The 22,166-nt window shown below is 32.9% G+C and overlaps 1 protein-coding gene and 1 non-coding gene across 3 annotated transcripts; both read right to left on the bottom strand.

Moving 5' to 3' along the window:
- Window positions 1-831: 831 nt before the first annotated feature.
- On the bottom strand, window positions 832-20,949 carry LOC124533293 (clavesin-1-like). Of its 2 annotated transcripts, none has more exons than XM_047108507.1 (7): window positions 20,760-20,949; window positions 10,912-11,047; window positions 4,786-4,939; window positions 4,054-4,212; window positions 2,956-3,049; window positions 2,082-2,298; window positions 832-1,206 (listed from the first exon to the last, which is right to left on the bottom strand). In XM_047108507.1, the coding sequence occupies exons 1-7, from the start codon at window positions 20,760-20,762 to the stop codon at window positions 1,055-1,057; spliced, it is 915 nt and encodes a 304-aa protein (XP_046964463.1). In that variant the 5' UTR covers window positions 20,763-20,949; the 3' UTR covers window positions 832-1,054. The 2 variants fall into 2 exon arrangements, with proteins under 2 accessions (XP_046964463.1, XP_046964464.1); XM_047108508.1 differs by lacking the exon at window positions 20,760-20,949 and adding an exon at window positions 13,825-14,113.
- Trnav-cac lies at window positions 18,498-18,570 on the bottom strand. The gene has a single exon. It is a non-coding gene; the product is annotated as a tRNA-Val (tRNA).
- Window positions 20,950-22,166: the final 1,217 nt, after the last annotated feature.

Raw genomic sequence — 22,166 nt, 5'->3', positions numbered from 1 at the left:
TATTTAAGGTACTTAATTAGTTAAAGATTAATGCTGTAATGCTTAAAACCTCATCAAAATCTGGTGTGTAATTTTAAAAGTCAAAGCATACACAGGGACTGACAGCATTAAGCGACTTTGTTTTATAATAAGTAATGTAATGTAATGTGAACATTTAAAAAGAAAATTAATATTACAAAAATATCATATATTCAAAGTGAGGTGAACTACGGTTTTACCTGAGTTTAATTTCTTTTATAACATTAAATAGCGTACTAAAATAGCTATATGTATACTATATATGTATATATTTGACAGGAGAGAGTGGTCCAGAAGGGGCCAACAAATCAACCAACTGACAATTTATAATATATATGCTAAACACGTTTTTAGTAATAAAATAAAAGCAAAAGGCGGATGTTGGTTTTCGTTGTTATTTTAAATGTCATCTCGGAGATTCTTATCTGAACACGAAGTAGGATATGAGAAACGAGTATACATTTTTTTACTAAATGTTCTGAACACTTTTTTTTTTTTTTTCATGGAAGAATTTTGTGTATTCACTATGTTTAGGTACCACCAACCCATCAGATGTTCTGTAATAGTGTTATTGTGTTCCTTTACACGAAAACCGGTTCGAACTGGTTGTTCGCCTATCAAAATGACACGATTTAGCCCCTCTGTAAATATACTGATACTACCAAACTGAAAATAAAATTTGAAATGTATCAAAAATTAAGAGACTAATTTCACACAAAAGCCAAAAATCTCTTTTTGAATGACATTATTACGATCTATGAAATGTTTTGAAATAAAAGATCTTAGGAAGGAAGAAGCATTCAAAAGTCAAAATTAAATAATTTTTTATTTTATTTACGACCTTATCGAATTACAAAATACATGCACCAGCACACGTGCTTAAAATATTATAAAAACAACGAATATATACAAAAATAAAAAAAATAACATTCTGTAGACTAATATGTAATCACTCTACAGCGGACTCTTAACATATAAGTTTACAAAGTAACATAGGCCCTTTTATTTCTCATAAACTATGACTGACCTTGAAAGTTTAGTCTATATCTAATTTCTTAAAGCTGCCTTCAATTCCGAATAAGCCTTCGATAGTCTTCCTGCCACTTGGACGGAGAGATTCGTTCACACGCCTCCGACTTTCGTCCGTGAAAAATTGCTTGTTATTTTCTAAACGGCGTATGATCTCGTCTGGAAAAGAGAATTATGAACTTACATTCCTATATATTTACGTGCTATTTTAAAAATAGAATGAATTGTGAATATGATATTTAAATACGAAACAGTACAAATCAGCTAGAATTTTGGTTATTAATTTTATGACTACAATACACTCGAGGAAATTGTCCATCGGATGGCTTGCTTGGTCCTTAAGTAAGTCAGCTGGTACCAGTAACTCGTAACTTGTTCTACCTTTAAACAAATAACCTAGTATTGTTGTGTCTAGATCTGTGTTGCAGTATTATCGATAGTATTGCTCATAGTGAGCAATACTGTCGATAGACTATCGATTGTCTATGAATAGTGGAATATCGATATACAACACTGGTTCCGATTTCCAGTGTGATTGCAGACACAAGGAATACGACAGCTTAGTTCCTAAATTTTCTGACGCCGTTCCAAAGTAATGATCAATATCTATTTCAGTGCAATTGGCTATTGGCAATGATCAGGCAGTAAATTTGTCAGTTTGCAAATTTTTACCCATGCATTGTATTAAATTAAAAAGACCCTTAAATCATACAACAGTACGTAAGAACACAAAAGTACAAAATTATTGTTATCAAACTATAAAAAATAACTTATTTTGAATCTTGAATCAAACCAGACTAATTAATGAAGACATTATTATTTATTTATAAATAATTTAAATTGTATGGCAAATATTCTCATATAAATATTTTGTCTTTGTTCGTAATCATTTGTTCACATCGTTCACCAATTATTTACGGCGCATGCGCGAAGGTTTCGTACTTAGCACCATCAAAACACAAAAGGGCGTAAGTCGTACTTATGTCCAAAACAAATTAAATTTACTACACACGATGACCTACACAACTACTTACCTCTTAAAGTTATGTTGTCTTTATATTTCCCACCAGACTCCTTTGGGAATGAATTCTTCTGAACGTATTTGTAGAGGGAATCAGAACCTCTTTCGTGTACCTTGATGATGTCCATTAAGCTCTTCTTCATAAACGGTTTCAACATCATCATTACCTTGTCCATGAAATACGGGGCGTTTAAGAAATGCAATTCTTTCAACTTAATTAACATGCATTCCTGAAAAAAAGCGTTTATTAAACATTATTGGTGTCCATATATCAAAACCCGGGAAAGGGCCAGTGGATAGAGTGCGTACATCTTAACAGCGGGTTCAAACCCAGGCAAGCATATATGTATATGTGCTTAATTTGTATTTATAATTCATCACGTGCTCGGCGGTGAAGGAAACATCGTGAGGAAAACGTGCATTGTCTAATTTCATCGAAATTTCTGCACCCATGTGAATCCACCAACTGACACTGGAGTAAGGTGGTGAAATATACTCTTAATCTTCTCCTCATAAGAAGGCCTTAGCCCAGCAGTGGCTAGAGGCTGTTAGTAATATTGGTGTCATTATTTACTTCAGTTGCATTTCTCACTTGATCATTTAATATATTAATTGGTTAGTAAATGTATATTTAAGATTATAAGACCAAGAAGGTTTTATTATGGTTTAAATTAATAAACAACTTGACTCATTGTCTTATTTTACAATATTTATTTTGTAACTGTTATAGTCGATAAAAAGGGCTATTTCATTCATAATTAATTATTTACATACATTTAAAAACAGGTTTTAATTACGCGGAAGTAGTATAACTTCTCACATGGGTACATTACAAACGCACATTTATTAAATATACTTATATGTAGATATTTTATGACAAAACTTGCCTGATGGAAGAACAGGACCTGTTTCAATAATGATATATCTATCCTGGCTAAGTGGCCCACACTCGCGAGGTCCATGTCTAACAATAGAACAAAACTGAAAAGAACGAAAATATTAACAAGATAATTATAACATAAAAATGGAGTAAAGAGATTCTTTTAAAAGGTTTAAACAAGCAACTCAGTCAGTCAGTCACTCAGAATCGAAGCAATCCCTTTGGGTATTCTAGTGCCAACCAGCAACACTGTGTTATCCTATTTCGATTTGAGTGGGTAAGTCACTGTAACTATATGCATAAGGGACGTCACATCTTGGTTTTGTAAGAAATTATTACATCATGCAATTTATATGGGCAGTGTTCTTGACTTGCCATCATTTGCCCGTCCATTAATGATGTCATAAAATAACTCCTGCTTTTGAAAATAAGCAATGTTGAGACTTATTGCACATTGCTTGACGTAACTTATGCACACACAAATTATTAAACTTATTTTATGGATATTTAGAAATTTTTCAAAACCACAAAAAATTGTATGTCTTTGGCATATCTGACAGCTCAGAGAATTGAAGTTTCGGCTTTTACAGGAATCTCGTTAGAAATATTTAGGCCAAATTCGAAATGTGACCACAATTAAGATTTCCAACGTCGCATTAAATTCTCGGATATAATAGTAGCAGTGATGATTTTTTTTACGTTGACTTGGTCATTCATGGACAAATTTAATGGATGTCGATACTTCGACTGTAATTACTTTAGTACAAGTAGCTTGACATGATATTCAAACTAAAACTATTCTTTATTCAAGTAGACTTTTACAAACACTTTTGAATCGTCACTTAATAAATTTATTAAATGATAGTACCATCAGTTCGGAGGGCAGTTTCTACTATGAACGACCGGCAAGAAATTCAGTAGTTACTTTTTTCACCATTCCAACTACAGAGTATGTAAAATACAATATAAAATACAAATCCTACCTAGAAATCAACAAATATTAAGTCCACGTTTTTTATCTTTGATATAATCTTGTATTGATTAATAGGTTTTATTTGTCAAACTTCATGTATTTCTAATTTCAAATAAATCTATAGTATATTACCCTGGCCAAGTTCCCTCTTCGTACTGCAAAAGATCGAAGACCATCATGAACGCGCGGATGATATCACCAAACATATAACGTTTGGGGTCTTCATCTATCAGTCGACAGTACACGGCTTTGTAACCGTTGACGGTGGGTTCTGGAAGCGGTGCTATCAGACTGGAAACAATAGAGACTTATCTGAAGAAACAACTCTTAAATGACAAATGCCACACATTAGCAAGTGTAAAAACCTGATATATCTTGAAAATAATAAGAATAAGGCCTCGTCTCCATTGCCTGTTTTTTTTTATCCAACAAACTATTGAGTCCAAGTTTCTGGTGGCAAAATAACCAAATATAAAATAACCGCTTTTTACCAAATGCATATGTATATATATACAATGCATATGTATTAAAATAACATTTTTCAATTTTAGACAGACAAAAATTGTCTGTCTGACTGTCTGTTGGACTGTCTACCTTTTTGTACCAGATAAACTCTGAAACCGCTGGATAGATTTTGACGAAACAGATAGCTGATGTAATAAGGAGTGACATGAAGTCGCGGCCACAGCTAGTTACATCTATAATTCATGATAAATAAATAAAATAAGATGTATAACGAAAAGCAAAATTGTTTTTTACCATTAAAGGAAAAATTAAAAACTAGATTCTGAACCAAAGTTTTCTCTAAATACAGTGAAAATTAGATTTAAAATTTAAATTAATTATTGTTATCACATAACTTACGCAGTATTCAAAGCGTTCATGACCTTTTTGTCTACTTCTCTATCCTTGAACCAAACTGTGAGGAGAGTTCGTAGCGTGAAGTGGAGATCTAGAACTTGCTTGGAAACCTCAGCGCTCTTCTCGCAACAGAAGTATACCAGTAGCAGGTCCAAATCTGGAAGTCATACATTAAATTGGAGTCAGTAATTAGTGTCAGTTGATTTGTGTGAATCAAAATGTGTTAAATTCTTCTGGTTAGAAGATTTTGGAAGCAATGGCTTCATTGACCGATGTTTGATACAATTGTAACCAACTACAATGTTTGAAGGAATTCTTTTAATTTTTTTTTTTTATGTTATAGGTTGGCGGACGAGCATTTGGGCCACCTGATGGTAAGTGGTCACCATCACCCATAGACAATGACGCTGTAAGAAATATTAACTATTCCTTACATCGTCAATGTGCCACCAACCTTGGGAACTAAGATGGTATGTCCCTTGTGCCTGTAGTTACACTGGCTCACTCACCCTTCAAACCGAAACACAACAATACTGAGTACTGTTATTGGCGGTAGATAACTGATGAGTGGGTGGTACCTACCCAGACGGGCTAGCATAAAGCCCTACCACCAAGAAAAATTTGTATTTTTAATTTAAGGGCTTTCCCAAAATTTTATCCTCCATATGTGTCAGTATTTATATCAAAAATAATTAATTTTTGTTGTGGTCCTGTATGTATGTTTTCGAATTAATTTACAATATTTAATACAATCAACTTCAAATAGCTGACCCGGCTTCTAGCGGATGCAATACTAAATATACTGAATTTGTTTATTTACGACATCACATTAGAAACTTCTAAAATTGTCAGTGTTTTTTTTGTAAAATCTTTTCTTTCGGATCCATTAACAAAAATCTGTTGCGTAATTTTAAAGATCTCAGCATACAAAGGAACAGACTTTGTTTTATACTATGTAGTGAAGTATGATCCCTAAAAATATACCGTAAATGTAAAAAACAAATGTATATTGTATTTTTTTAAACGTATTGTAAAATTAATTAAACATGTTAGCATTAACTAGCACGTTCTTGCGGAGATAATGCAATCCAAGACATGATGAGGTACAATTTGCCTTATCTTTAGGATTTAATATGACAATTGACAATGATCAGCGCTTCCGCGTCTTTAGCGTCACCCAGTATTGTATTAACTTATTGTTGGTTTTTTTCTTATGTCCATTGCTAAAACAGAGCAAACATCATACAGATATATATTCATATATTTTGTTATGTAATAATGGTATAAATTATGATATGCTACATAAATCATATATAAGGTATAAGGTGCTAAGTTTATTTGTTATGCTAAACCGAAAGAGTCTTCGATTGGTTGATGAAGTTGAAGATTGACGGTAAGTAAGGGCGCATTCAAAGATTTTAAATTCTTACCAAACAGGCATTATGATAACTTTCCTTCAGATTTCAAATATATACGGATAGACATTTTAGTGCAGATTATACGCAAAGACATGCACTTAATATTTGATTACGATATCATTCGAAGATCAGGCGCAAGACCAAAAGTCGTTACAATACCGAGACCATACGTTTTCCGAGGAGTATACTGAGAACTTCTTGGTGAAAAACTTATCTCAAAAATGACTGCTTTGTGAGTCTAGAGGCTAGGTAACCATAGATCCTGAGGTATTGGATTTAAGCCCTTGATCACAAAAAAAGTATTGAGTTTTACCGCTGAAAAAAAAAACAGTAGAAAATAAAACTCCTCAGAATCAAGTCTGGAAAGCACCTTAAATCGTTGGTCGCCTGAACTGTTTTTAGCTGTGTTGTAATTGCAATTAAGAGAATAAGAGGAATATATAATGTACCTGTGCTTGCACGCACACACGCATGTACTCGTACGCCTTAATAGGCTAAACTTGAAAAAGGCTGCAGTGTTATTTAACCATAACCTAGATTTGAACCAAGGACTTTTAAATTCTGCAGCCTTATTTGCAAGTAATCAAGACACATATTAATACTTATAATATTCACTATTAGCAAAACAGCAATTTAACATTAAAATGTTAAGAAAACCTGGTGTCCTCCAAAAAAGTCATACCGCTCGTTTTATTTTACAATTTAAAATTTCATTTCATTTGACATTTTCGTTACGGAGTAAAATTAGTTTATTACTATAGTTATTTTGCTGATTTAGTTCAGTATCGTTATTTTGACAAAATATTTGATACATTTATGAATGTAAAGAAACTCGTGATGATTTCTTCCGCGGCTGAATTGCTGAATAATATCGGGTGCGGTAATCACTTATTAAATAGTCTCACAACATCACCCAAACACAATAACTATTTAGTATAAACATCCGAAGTAAGGACAATTACAATTTGAAAGAAAAGAATTAGAGAGCCCATTTTAAGGCTCCTGAGAACTTGACTAAAATTTCTAATAGTCTTCATTGGTCCCACCCAGTGCTTAAATCTACAAGGATAAGATTTTTTTTCCCCAACGCTAATACAAGTTTACACAAGGAGGTATTTTTTTCAAAATCTACGTAGCTGAGAAAGAGCTTAAACGACATTTTGTTTTCCAATATTTACATCTTTTTAATGTCAAAAAACCGTTAAATCCAAAATGGAAAACATTAGTAAATCAGTACTTATTTGAACATTAACCGTAATATTTAGGTAAAAGATTTCATATTTGTTACCACCTAAAAAGTGGGAAAACGTAACGTATTTTATGAAATAAAATATAACGCCTTCATATATTACAACCATCTATGGCCAGAAACCCTTTCAATTGGCCATAATACATACTAATAACGATACAGTACATGCGAGTTCACTAACTTTCAAACAAATAGATGTTCGTATCTATTCATAGCATTAATTCTTAATAGTATTCAGAATATAGAGAAAACAGTTTATTACGTATAGGATATATAAGGATTATGCTATGTAAGAATTTAACATACTAACCATTAATAATGGCACCGTTGTCATAATTATATATATTATATAGTTTCTAGGTTACTAGTTTGCTGTACACATTGGGTTAGGTCAGGAAACTACGGCCTCCATAAGATAATTTCAGTTGATGCTTTATACAAGCCTGGTACCCAAACACATTTCAGATATGCGATCGCAAAACAACAATACTCAGTATTGTTGTGATTCTGAAGGATGAGTGAGCGCAAGGAACGTATCGTAGTTGGTGACGCATTGATGATATATATTGGTTGACTAGCTGACCCGGCAAACTTCGTACTGCCATAATCGAAATGCTTAAATTAGTCCAAATGTGATGAGCATAGAAACAATTGCACGCAGCGAAACTGGTGATCTGAACTGTAACAATAAACAATTGATACTTACATTAAAAACGACACTGTCAATAATTTTTTTTATATTTTCAAATACACAGGAATCATGAGGTTGCGTGATAAATGGCCATGTCGCTATGATTAAGTCCTTACAACATAAGGTATGCAAAACCATTGAGTGTAAACTGGTTATACGATAAGTTTTAATTTGTAACTAATTTGCAATACAAAAATATATAGGTGGTCAAGTTTTATTATGGTGATGTTGCTTATAATATTTTAAAAATATTGTATACTTTATATTTCTCAAAAATAGTCACGTCACAACAATTAGATACTTGCTAGAAACCGACTTCAAACAAAACAAAATTTTCAAACAATTTAATATGCCCTAAAAAGTAATAAAAATAATTGCGTATTCAAAATGTTTATTAGAGTCCTCCAAAGTAAAATGAAATGATTAACATTAGACTACTCAAAAGTCGATTTACGATTATAAGCATAAGCGTGCCGTTTATATGAGTCAGCGCCGTTCGCATGAAGTAAACGAAGTTAGGGTGAAACGTCTATGTAAACAGAATAAAACTACTTCTGAAAATATTCAAATAACCCATATAAGATTCCGCCGAGTATAGCTAACGTGCTCCTCAGAATTGAAGAGTTTCGTTACATTGGATTCCATGATCAGAATCTAACCAAACTTTCACCAAAGTATACTTGAAGTATAATTTAATAAAACAATTTAATCCTTTCTACTAAAAAAAGAATCATAAAAATTGGTTGGCGTAATTTTGAGTTATTCACCTATTTATCGTGCACATGCATTACGCAAATTTAAGATACCACAATCAGAACTGGATAAAATTAAAATGGGACCACACGGGTCACAGTTTCGCTGCGTCCAACGGTCTAATATCTGCGTTTTTTTGTGACTGGAAGAAATTATTAAATTCGAGAAATAGATGTAACGAACTCATATGTAGCTCAACGTATGGGCCATGTATCATATTTTACGACATTACGACAACGTGAATTAACTCTGAATCAAGAGTTTGATCGAGAGTTTCAGCTAATATAACGTTATCGATTTGAACCGGAGTTATTGTCAGGAACAGGCAAATTAATACGTGTGCATGCGGCAATCCCCTTTTTTACAATTCAATGGATTACATATGGCAACGCACCTCTCCAAATATACATAATTTTACAATTAAATCCATAGGTGCTTTCAATTTTTGCCGAAAAACACGTGCTGTAATGTCATGACGATCAGTTGTCGACTGTTCTTCAAATAAATTGTTTTTAATATCATCCCACTGCGGGTTACATGTAAACGTAATGAAAAGATCCAGTCGACCATTCTTTATACATAAGAAATTGCGTCTTGTGCACATTCGTTCATATGCCGTGGGCAACCAATAAACGAAGATGGCAATACAGTCAATCGCCCGTTGTCATTTACAGTAGCATCATTCGCTATCGAATCTTGCAAATGAATATATTCTTCGGATCTTCGTTTTGCTTGATTGAAACGATTGAAAGTCTTAATTTTGACTTTCAGTTTCTATTTTGGCATACATATTAACGATATACTGATGATATAGTTTACCACATCTCGAGATATAATTTTGTGTTCGTTGACGAACCATCAATCGATACGAATAAAAGTTCATAGCACTAACTTTTTTCTGTATATTTTGACATGAAAATAAATGCAAACGCTGCACATTTAAAGGTTTTTTTGGAAATAATACATTGAAATAATACGTATTTACTATTGAAACTGGTGGATGAGTGTACTCATTTTGAATTAATACTTACTTTTATTTTGACAGCACAATTTCCCCGTCTAAAAAATCTCCATTAACAAAATGACCTGCCATTTATTGAATTCATTTCTTACAAAAAATAAGATAAATGAAGAACCACTCGACCGATTTTGTGCAAACTTCACATAAATCATCTACTAAATATTCCGAAAAAACCCTGAAAATTTGGGTTGAGCAGGTGAGCCCGTTCTTGAGTTATAAAGTGACATCGAAAAATGCCACATATTTTATATATACAAATTCGAAAAATAGATGTATCGATGTTTTAAATATAGCAAAATCAATTTTAAAACATCAATATTTTATTGTCTAACATCGATAGTCATAGAAAATCAATGATAATTCTCTAATAAATGTATTTCTAAGGAAAAACAAAGTTGTTGGTTTTTTTTTTATATATCTAGCATTTTTATCATACTTATTCACTTTCTAAACCTTCCCTGGACTTCCACAAATAATTCAAGGCCAAAATTAGCCAAATCGGTCCAGCCGTTCTGGAGTTTTAGCGAGACTAACGAACAGCAATTCATTTTTATATATATAGATATATCTTGCAGTGACTATGGCTAGTGGCCTATCTGCATATCTACTTATTGGATAAGAAAATAAAATATGAGCTCCCAAATTCCACAGTAGGTATGATATATTATAAACAAAAAGAAGACGTTCTCATGCATATTGCACGTTTTAAAATCATATTATGCTAATTTTAATTTATTAAAAAAAAACACAAAATGTCTAGTTTCAAAATTTTCAGCACTTGTGATTCTTTCATTGACCCTGGGACTGAAATCATTAAATCTGCCCTTGCAACGATTTTCAAAAACCTTAATTTACAAAAAAAAATCTTAATTTTTTGGTAATGAGTGTACGCACAGAATTATATTCCTTCTTGGGCTAGTATCTGATCAGTGTTAATTTTGCGCAAAAATTCGGTCGAACAAGCTCAATAAGATATGTTTAGTTTCAAACAGTTTACCTGTAATGTATTCTTCTGGTAAATGCGGTTGCGTCTTCAGCCATTCTCGCAGCTTCTCGATGTCCTCTCGAGAAATGTCAGAATTCTTCTCATACTCCTTCTCCACTGGGAACGGTTGTATTTGCCCTGACATCGTCTGTAAATGAACGGAGAATCACTTTTAAATAATTAATAAAATAAATTTGAAGACGCTATATAATAAATAATATAAATTTGACAGTGGTTTATTTTACCCCATTCGCAAAAAAATAGTGTGTCTCTCTTCATATATATAATCTAAGTAATGTCAATTTTTAAGACTAAGATTAACCATGAAAAGTAGTAAAGTAACAGCCTGTAAATTTCCCACAGCTGGGCCTCCTCTCCCATTAAGGAGAGGGTTTGGAACATATTCAATCACGCTGTTCTAATGCAGGTTGGTGGAGGAACCATGATTCAAAGAAAAATACAAACAAACGCAATGTGGGCCACGTCTTCCAAGAAAACGACAAGCTTGAGGTCCAACGAAGATGTTCAGTAATAATATAAAACGTCGAAATGTATGAACAGGCACGGAAGAGTTTGAGTCCGTGGATGTTGTTAAATTAAATATTAGGTTGGGGAAAAAGTCTTTTCGCATATAGTATGTATGAACTTGTAATAAAATCTCTTTGGCTATACCATTTGTATCTGGCTGGTTTTGGTATCATTAAAAAGTTTTAATTTTAAAGAAGGCACTTCCAAATTCAAATTAGGAATTTGTGTGATTTTCATTTGTTTTTGTTGTTGTTAAAATGAGTGAATCTAAAGAAGAAATTCGGTACATTTTAAAATTTTACTATAAAAAAGGTAATAATGCAACTCAAGCCGCGAAAAAAAAATGTGATGTTTATGGACCTAATGCAGTATCTGTGAGAGTAGCGCAAGTTTGGTTTAAGCGTTTTCAAGCCGGAAATTTTGATATCAAAGATGCGTCTCGGTCTGGTCGCCCTGTTACGGACAAAATTGATGCCATTTTTGAAAAAGTGGAGCAAGATCGGCATATTAGTAGTTACGATGTAGCTGAAGAATTGGCAGTTGACCACAAAACGGTTTTGACTCATTTGAATAAAGCTGGGTACACAAAAAAGCTCGATATATGGGTGCCTCATGAACTCACTGAAAGAAACCTAATGAACCGTGTACTCATTTGTGATTCTTTATTACGACGTAATGAAACCGAACCATTTTTGAAGAAGCTGATAACTAGTGATGAAAAGTGGATCACATACGACAAGAGCGTGCGAAAAAGATCGTGGTCAAAGTCCGGTCAAGCTTCACAGACTGTGGCAAAACCCGGATTAACTCGCAACAAGGTAATGCTGTGTGTATGGTGGGATTGGAAGGGCATCATTCATTATGAGCTTTTACCGCCCGGCAGGACCATCGATTCAGAACTGTATTGCGAACAATTGATGAGATTGAAGCAAGAAATTGAGAGAAAGCGGCCAGAATTGATCAACAGAAGGGGTGTGGTTTTTCACCATGACAACGCTAGAACTCACACATCTTTAGCCACTCAACAAAAATTACGAGAGTTTGGCTGGGAGGTATTAATGCATCAGCCGTATAGTCCTGGCCTTGACCTTCAGATTTTCATCTGTTTCGGTCTCTGCTGAATTCCTTAGGCAGTGTCAGGTTAACATCACCAGAGGACTGCCAAAACCACTTGTCGCAGTTTTTCGATCAGAAGCCCCAAAATTTTTACAACAATTTGATCATGTCACTACCAACAAGATGGCAAAAAGTTATGGAACAAAATGGCACCTACATACTTTAGTCAAATGTAAATAAACTATAAAAAAACTTTTTGAATTTTCATATAAAATACGAAGAAACTTTTTCCCCAACCTATTAAATTCTTAAATATACTTAAGCACCTGTAGTGGACCTCGCACAAGTCCGTCTGAATAACTACAAACCATTCCATAATTATTAAACCACAAACAGCAAAACACTGTGATATGATACAATTTGAAGAGGAAAAGAGTCATTTTAATTTGGTCGTATTTTTCCAATTATAAAGACCCAATCAGATACTTACATGTACATCAACACATAGATAATGCGTAATATTCTTTAAGTGGACAATAAACTCATGAGACCGTTATACACGCTCACTGATTATGAAACACTAAGAATGTGTCCAAAAAGCAAACAATAAATACCTATCATGCGGAAGTCTTACACACGCCGAGGACACATCGTGACAGTAAGAATATTTTGCTCCACTGACTGAGTGAAGCGAAGTGAAGGGATGAATGATTGTAAAATAAAAGAATTGCATATTACATATTCGAACTTTAATCTATATACAAAAAAATTGGAGTGACGATAATAAACGGTACTCTACTTATACCAAAATTGCTTATTGTTTGTTCGAGCTAATCTCTGGGACGACTGCACCGATTTTGACAGATCTTTCAATAGCAGATAGCTAATGTAACAAAGAAGAACTTAGGCTAAATAATAACTTCATAGATAGTAGCTTATAATAATGGAGATTCCGACGACTTGGGATCAAACTCCGATGGATAATTTTGTTAAGACATTCTCAGTAATTGCCTGAAGTTTGTTGCCCATGTTTAGCATATATTATAAGATCGTTTTTTAAATTAAATTAAAAAAAAGAAGGAAAAGTTTCTTTCGGCAGTAACTTAAGTTGTGGGATACATAGATAATGCCTGTTAATGCCATATTCTACCGCCATACAGCATTACTCAAAATTGTTGTTTTCTTCTTTTAACAGTGAGTGAGCAAGTGTTACTGACCCAAAAGACATAGCATCAAACAAGGTTGTTATATGACATTGAGCACGTAAGGAAAATGTATAGTCTGATGTACTAAAATGGGTACATTTAAAAACTAAATCATAATTATTTAATTACCACTCACCATTGACCCAGGTTTTTATAGATAAAGAAGAGAGGCGCGGGTCTCCAGCTTAAACTTAGAATACCGTTCATATGCGTAATATGTAAGTACTTTATATGTAGGCGTAACTTCACAATCGCGATGTTTTTAATAAATGAAACAAAGATACTTAAAGATACTCGATTTAACGAAAAATATCGATTATTTTTAAATCGAGTCGTCTTGTTTTTGCAATTGCATATATGTCACGTTCGCGAGTTATGAACAAATTAGATTTTATTTTCGATTTGTCGATGTTGTTCTCGTCGTAGCTGCGAACTGACTGTCAACTATGTATAATAAAATACTAATTTTATTCATTTTCTAAATCATATACAAAGTATAAAGACAGACTAATTATCTTACATTGTATATTATATCTTTACAGAAAGATCTTTATGTTGTTGTTTAATATTCCTTACCAAATAATTATAGGATATCAATAAATAAATAAACGAATAAGTAAATAAATTTGGCAGAAGATATATAGTATACCTTCATAGCATTTGCTGTTACATCGTGACGTCATAAACTGCTAGTATCGTGAAAATGCGAATTTATGTTTCACACAAAAAATAAAGCAATTCAGGCCGATGGACATAACTCAATTATAAAGTTTAATGACTTGACTCAAATTAAGATGATGGTGAGTACCTAAAGGTCATCTTCGACCTTTACAAATAATTAAAGTCGGTACAGTACTTTGCAGGGACTAAAATTGTAAAATAAATATCATATGTATCGATTCAATTGTTTTTTTTTTCGACTGACATTATTATTATTTTTTTTATATTCTGTTTGTAAGCCACTGTAGGACAAGTGATTGTTGATATGATATATAAAATATACTTTATTTTTTTATTTATATTTTTTTTTTTTTTTACAACTATATATCCATACTTTACATACATATCTGTTCTAAATAAGATTACAAATGTTAAAGTGAATTACTTTTTCATGTGTTCATGTTTCACTTTCGTAACATCAAGAAATTTTTCATGCATGTTGTTGGGAATACAGAAAAACAACTGAATCACGATAACCATACCCCTCTTCTCGTCACAAGGGCGCAAAGTAAATAGTACAAAACAAACCTTTTAGTACGTTATTACACTTTCGTAACTGCCTCGTTGGTCGTTCGCTATGTATAATACCGGAAACCTCGAGGTTCAAACCCCAGGTGGAACCAAAAATAGTAATTAAAATTTTCTATATAAAAATATCAGTAACCGTCCTAAATCTAGAACTTATAAATACACGCATATTCACAGTAACAGCCTGTAAATTTCCCACTGCTGAGATAAGGCCTCCTCTCCCATTAAGGATAGGGTTTGGAACATATTCCACCACGCTGTTCCAATGCGGGTTGGTGGAATGCACATGTGGCAGAATTTCTATGAAATTTGTCACATGCAGGTTTCCTCACGATGTTTTCCTTCACCGCTGAGCACGAGATGAATTATCAAGACAAATTAAGCACATGAATCAGCGGTGCTTGCCTGGGTTTGAACCCGCAATCATCGGTTAAGATGCACGCGTTCTAACCACTGGGCCATCTCAGCTCCAAAATAATAAATTAATTAAAAAACAGCAATATTTATTACGTATAAATATTTTATACGTAATAAATATTGCTGTTTTTTTTTATTTTGAACGCGCATTTCTATAAATTCACTATATATTTTGACCTTTACTAAAAATCATGCTTTTATACGTAGTATATAATATTTAATTATTTATCATTACAGAGTAATAGGTTGGGGAAAAAGTTTCTTCGTATTTTATATGAAAATTCAAAAAGTTTTTTTTTATAGTTTATTTACATTCGACTAAAGTATGTAGGTGCCATTTTGTTCCATAACTTTTTGCCATCTTGTTGGTAGTGACATGATCCCATTGCTGTAAAAATTTTGGGGCTTCTGATCGAAAAACTGCGACAAGTGGTTTTGGCAGTCCTCTCGTGATGTTAACCTGACACTGCCTAAGGAATTCTGCAGAGAGCGAAACAGATGAAAATCTGAAGGTGCAAGGTCAGGACTATACGGCGGATGCATTAATACCTCCCAGTCAAACTCTCGTAATTTTTGTTGAGTGGCTAAAGATGTGTGAGGTCTAGCGTTGTCATGGTGAAAAACCACACCCTTTCTGTTGATCAATTCTGGCCGCTTTCTCTCAATTTCTTGCTTCAATCTCATCAATTGTTCGCAATACAGTTCTGAATCGATGGTCCTACCGGGCGGTAACAGCTCATAATGAATGATGCCCTTCCAATCCCACCATACACACAGCATTACCTTGTTGCGAGTTAATCCGGGTTTTGCCACAGTCTGTGAAGCTTGACCGGCCTTTGACCACGATCTTTTTCGCACGTTCTTGTCGTCGGTGATCCACTTTTCATCACCAGTTATCAGCTTCTTCAAAAATGGTTCGGTTTCATTACGTCGTAATAAAGAATCACAAATGAGTACACGGTTCATTAGGTTTCTTTCAGTGAGTTCATGAGGCACCCATATATCGAGCTTTTTTTGTGTACCCAGCTTTATTCAAATGAGTCAAAACCGTTTTGTGGTCAATTGCCAGTTCTTCAGCTACATCGTAACTACTAATAGACCGATCTTGCTCCACTTTTTCAAAAATGGCATCAATTTTGTCCGTAACAGGGCGACCAGAGCGAGATGCATCTTTGATATCAAAATTTCCGGCTTGAAAACGCTTAAACCAAACTTGCGCTACTCTCACAGATACTGCATTAGGTCCATAAACATCACAAATTTTTTTCGCGGCTTGAGTTGTATTTTTACCTTTTTTATAGTAAAATTTTAAAATGTATCGAATTTCTTCTTTAGATTCACTCATTTTAACAACAACTAAAACAAATGAAAATCACACAAATTCCTAATTTGAATTCGGAAGTGCCTTCTTTAAAATTAAAACTTTTTAATGATACCAAACCCAGCCAGATACAAATGGTATAGCCAAAGAGATTTTATTACAAGTTCATACATACTATATGCGAAAAGACTTTTTCCCCAACCTAATATAAAACAAAGTCGCTTAGCGGTATCTGTCCCTCTGTATGCTTAGATATTTAAAATTACTTAACGGATTTCAATGCGGTTTTCTTAATAGATAGATTGATTCAAGAGGAAAGTTTATATGTATAATACATGCACAATATAGTAGATCTATCAGTGTTTCACTGATAATTTTAAAAGTTTCTAAATTGATGTCGTAAATCAAAACATTTTTGCACTCCGTAGATAAATCACAATAACTTAAGGTCTTCAAAAAAGTTGGTCAGACATTTTGTAATATATTTAGTATCAGCATTGCACCCGTGCGAAGCCGGGGCGAACGCTAGTAAGTTTAAATCAAATCAATTTATTCAAGTAAACTTCACAAAGAAGCTTTTTTGAATCGTCAACAATTAAATACTACCACAGTTTTGGAAAGCAGCTTCTAGCGAGAAGAAACGGCAAGAAACTCGCATAGTTGCTCTTTTTAAATAAACAGATTTACAATGCTGTTGTAAATGTGCAATTTACAGTAATTAGTGTCCTATGATGCAACCCGAGCCTATCTCCAGGCGTTACTTTCCAAAAAGTACTCTTTTAATGAATAATATGAGTTATTTATTAATTTAGTCTTAATAATCTTTTTAATAAATAAGTTATATTTTCCGGTATCTTATACAAACTACCAGCTTAGAACGCGTCAAAATTAACGGCGCTCAAAATATGGCCACTAATGGTGTTGTGAACACACACACAAGTAATAATATGACGTTTGGCGTTGCAAATACATCGATTAAAATGATGCACGGGTAACGTTCATACTGCCAATGTCAACACACAAGTCAAATCGCGTTGTTTTAAAATTTCAAAAAAAAAAAACAAATGTCATAAAACAACTTTGATTTTTACCTTGATATGAAGTAGGTATGAAAATTGTGGTAGCTTCACTAAATTGTTAAATGGCGATTCAAAAGTGCTTGTAAAAGCCCATATGAATCTAGTTTAATTTGATTTTGATTTTAATTATGAAGTGTAGTCCTTGGTAGCATGGAATCAAGCTTTATATAGACTATTGTATATCCTTGTTATTTTACAAGGTTCCACGTTGACGATGAAAGGAATGGTTATTTCTTTTAGGGACAGTGGCAACTTACCACCAAGTGGCTCATATGATCTTATACCAACCTATACTGTATTAAAAAAATGCCACCTACCTTTCGAACTAAGATGTTATGTCTCTTGAGCCGGCCGTTACACTGGCTCACTCAACATTCAAACCAGAACTCAACAATACTAAGTACGGTAGAGTATCTGAATATCTGATGTGTGGGTGGTACCTACCCAGACGAGTTTGTACAAAGCCCTACCAAGATTTTTTTTATATGAGGTTCATTTATATGTAGTCTTTCTTCCATTGTAATAAGGTGTGTTATAAATAGCTTTACATACAACCTTTTAAGTTGTAACGACTTTTGACATATATTACAATATATGCATCCAGGTAGATTAACATTATATTTATTATACAATTTTAATAAAGACTTATATTCCTAGGTAATAAGTGCCTAGATTAAATAAAGATTTCTATTAACAATAAAAATATATAGAAAGAAAACTTTTATAAAATGCCAAAAATGTTACTGTTTCCGCCCGGGATCGAACCGGGGACCTTGTGCGTGTGAAGCACACGTGATAACCGCTACACTACGGAAACGTTGACAGTCGATGCAAATTTATGCAATCAAATATAGAAATACAATTTTAAACTAAATTATTTTCATAATAAAAAAAATACAACATATATAAAAAAACATAGATTTTTTTAAAGTTGAATTTGAATTAAATTTGAGTTGAATTGTTAAATATATAAGTAAAATCAACTTGCAGAAACTGAAATACTATAAGTATGTCAATTTTTTTCTTTATTTAAGTATGTATTTAATAAATCATATGCACTGTACTTCCTTAAACTTGTAGATGGCTGTAAGTAAGTGATGACTATGATAAGAACAACGCTGCATGTAATTTTATATATATTTTTATTATCTTGTTAAATACACTTGCTCATCAACTGCATAGTCACTGGTTGCGGTAATGTGTCCAACGTTAACCAACTTCAAATAAGAAGGTTATCTTATCCTAATTGTTTGTAATTTTAAATGTTAGCTACAGAAGCGCCAGTCTAGTCAAATCAAATTTAAATAAATACCTTATCTACACTAATCTTCTATACATATAATAAAATTGAAGTGTCCTTCTGTTATATTAAAATAAACGCTTATTTATAATTTCACTTAGCCTATTGGTAAATCCGCCACTGGCTAGATAGCTGATGTAATAAAGAGTAACTAACTTAGGATACTTTTGCTTTAGAATTATATTACCTACCCGCCTTGGCTTCGCACGGGTGTAATAATATCACAGTAGGAACTTCTCAAAATATTATCAGTGTTTCATTACTATATTGGCCATGTATTATATACAAAAACCATCAATCCGTTACGCAGTTTTAAATATTTAAGTATACAAACGGATATAGGGACAGAGAAAGTAACTAAAGCAATTAAGTCACACTGCAATGTCTGAATAGTAAATACTATCCAATGCCGAGCGCCACCCTTGCTGTCACACCGGAATCATCCTACCAACGTCTTGATATCACAAAATCTGCCTACTACATAATTAATAACTTGTATTAAAATTTGTGAATGAAACAATAAGTTTTTTGTTAAATTCAAACGCGCGTGAAGGCGCGAGCACATGTCATATTACTTACACATATAATAAAATTTGAGTGTCTATTTGTAATATTAAGGTAGCCCTTTTTTACTCAATACATATACCAAAATAACATTTTTAACAATTTTTGTCTGTCTGTTTAACTAGGTACACGACCCCATTGGAGAGCCGAGATGGCCCAGTGGTTAGAACGCGTGCATCTTAACCGATGATTGCGAGTTCAAACCCAGGCAAGCACCATTGAATTTTCATGTGCTTGTTGTTGTGCCACATGTCTATTCCACCAACCCGCATTGGAACAGCGTGATGGAATATGTTCCAAACCTTCTCCTCAAAACAGGACAGAAGGCTTTTGCCCAGCAGTGGGAAATTTACAGGCTGTTGTTGTTGATATCATTGGTATAAAATAATCTATTATATTCAATATGAATTCGTAACATAATAGAATTTTTTGAATTTGAATTTCGAATGAGCTGATACGGAACTTGGGAATTAAATTGATTTACTTCATTAAAATAAATAAAGAAATCCTATAAATCAAGATTGTTTGTAATTCATAGTACCTACAGCAAATCTATTAGCAATTCTCATGAAATATGTAAATCTATGCTTAGTTTATCTCAATTCCTTCGTTTGGACGCTTAACGCTAAGATTATTTATATATCTAGAAAAAGTGTTGCAATATAAATGAACTAAAAAACTAGCCGTTTACTTTACCTTTGTTTGCGTGAAAGCCACACTGGGGTATCGGTAAACGTCATACTACTGCGTCTAATATAATGGTCACTGTTTCTTTGTTTTTTTTTTTTTATTTATGTCGAGAGGGCAAAGGACAACCAGACTTTTTTTTTCATTTTTGATTTAAATAATCAAAGACTTTTAAATTTAGTTCATAATGATTTTTTATAGACGACATAGAAATCTTTGTAAAAATGTTTTTAATGTTTTTTTTTTAAATACCTACTTCCAAAATATATGAATAAACTATGATGAATTGTCCCTTGATCATCATAATGTCTTATTTTTATAATATATAAACTATAACTAAAAAGTCATTGTTTATTTAACAAATAATTTTTATTATAACCGATTTTAATAATTTGCTGAAAAAGTTGAAAAAGTTAAATATTTAATATTAGGATTAAAATTAAATATAAACTTACCATTACAAATATAACAATTAAAAAAGTAAACAATTCAATAATAATGTCGGTATATAAATATTTTTCTTCTAAATGACAGCACAGATTCACACTAAGTGCGTGATTATAAATGCGTGTATTAATATTTATACAGCAACAAGGACGTCCACGTTTAATTGGGATGAAAACACAATAATTAATAAATAAGCCAGGAGTCATTTGATCACGTCTTTTACTTTGTATTTAATTTGTTAAATCAGCAGTAGTGACATCTCGTGTATAAACTGTAAACCATGTCGAAACTTCTAAATGCGATTTGACTAACGTTTGATAGATGGCGTTAGTTGTCTTAAACTTTATATAAATAATTTAAGGTTAACATTGATATTTAACTCGATATAATCTTTATATTTGATTTGATCATATTATAAACAAAAATGGTAACAAAAAATAAAACTGAATATTCGTCTATAACTTAATAATCAACTTACTTTTTCTAATAATTTATTGTATGCGTGGTAAAATCATAGATCGCTATGAGTTTACCACTAAACAAGATAGGTACTATACTATACAGGTACTCCCTCGTTTAAATGTAACTCAAAACATACCGATTAATATAGAAACAAACTATATTAATATTATAAATGTTAAAGTAGCTCTGCCTGTCTGTCTGTCCCTCTTTCACGACCAAACCGGTGAATTGAATAATTTGAAATCTGGTATGAAGCAAACTTGAACTCCAAGATGACATGTGACACTTTTTTGCCTAACACATAGGTAACAATCAACACCCTAAAACGCGAGCGTAACCGCGGACGACTACTAGTATATAATTAAAATAAAGAAAATGTTAAGATTACTTTTATCGATAATGCATTATAAACGTCGCAACACTAAAGTCGTGAGACGTAAACGAAATCGAAAGGGATGAGCCGTGGGAAGCGGGTCGATGCAATGAACCGAATGTAATTACATTTTATTCAATTATATACTTTATATTGAGCGTAGCAAATACCATTATTACTTGAAACACGAAATCTTCTTATTGTTAGATGGACAGGCTTGTGCTTAGGTTTCCGTAAAAGGCCACTCTCAAAGGAGACCAGTAAACTTCGTCCGACGTATCAAAGTGCAAAGTATGCGCAAACGCAGGTGCACTTTATATTCACTTACTCTTATAAACAGACTAGCTGTGCCGAATTGAATTTAACAAAAAAAAATATTTATGTAGCCTAAGTTACTTCTTATTATATCAGTTATCTGCCAAAGAAAGTCCCGTCAAAATCGACCCAGCCGTTCCAAAGATTAGCCAGGACAAACAGACAGAAAGACAGACAAACAAAAATTGTAAAAAATGTTATTTTGGTATATGTACCGTCGATACATACATATGCATTGAGTAAAAAAAATACAGACGAATTGATA

Source organism: Vanessa cardui, chromosome 10 (assembly GCF_905220365.1).
Source record: "Vanessa cardui chromosome 10, ilVanCard2.1, whole genome shotgun sequence".
NCBI lineage: Eukaryota > Metazoa > Arthropoda > Insecta > Lepidoptera > Nymphalidae > Vanessa > Vanessa cardui.
This window is presented reverse-complemented; position numbering and strand designations above follow the sequence as displayed.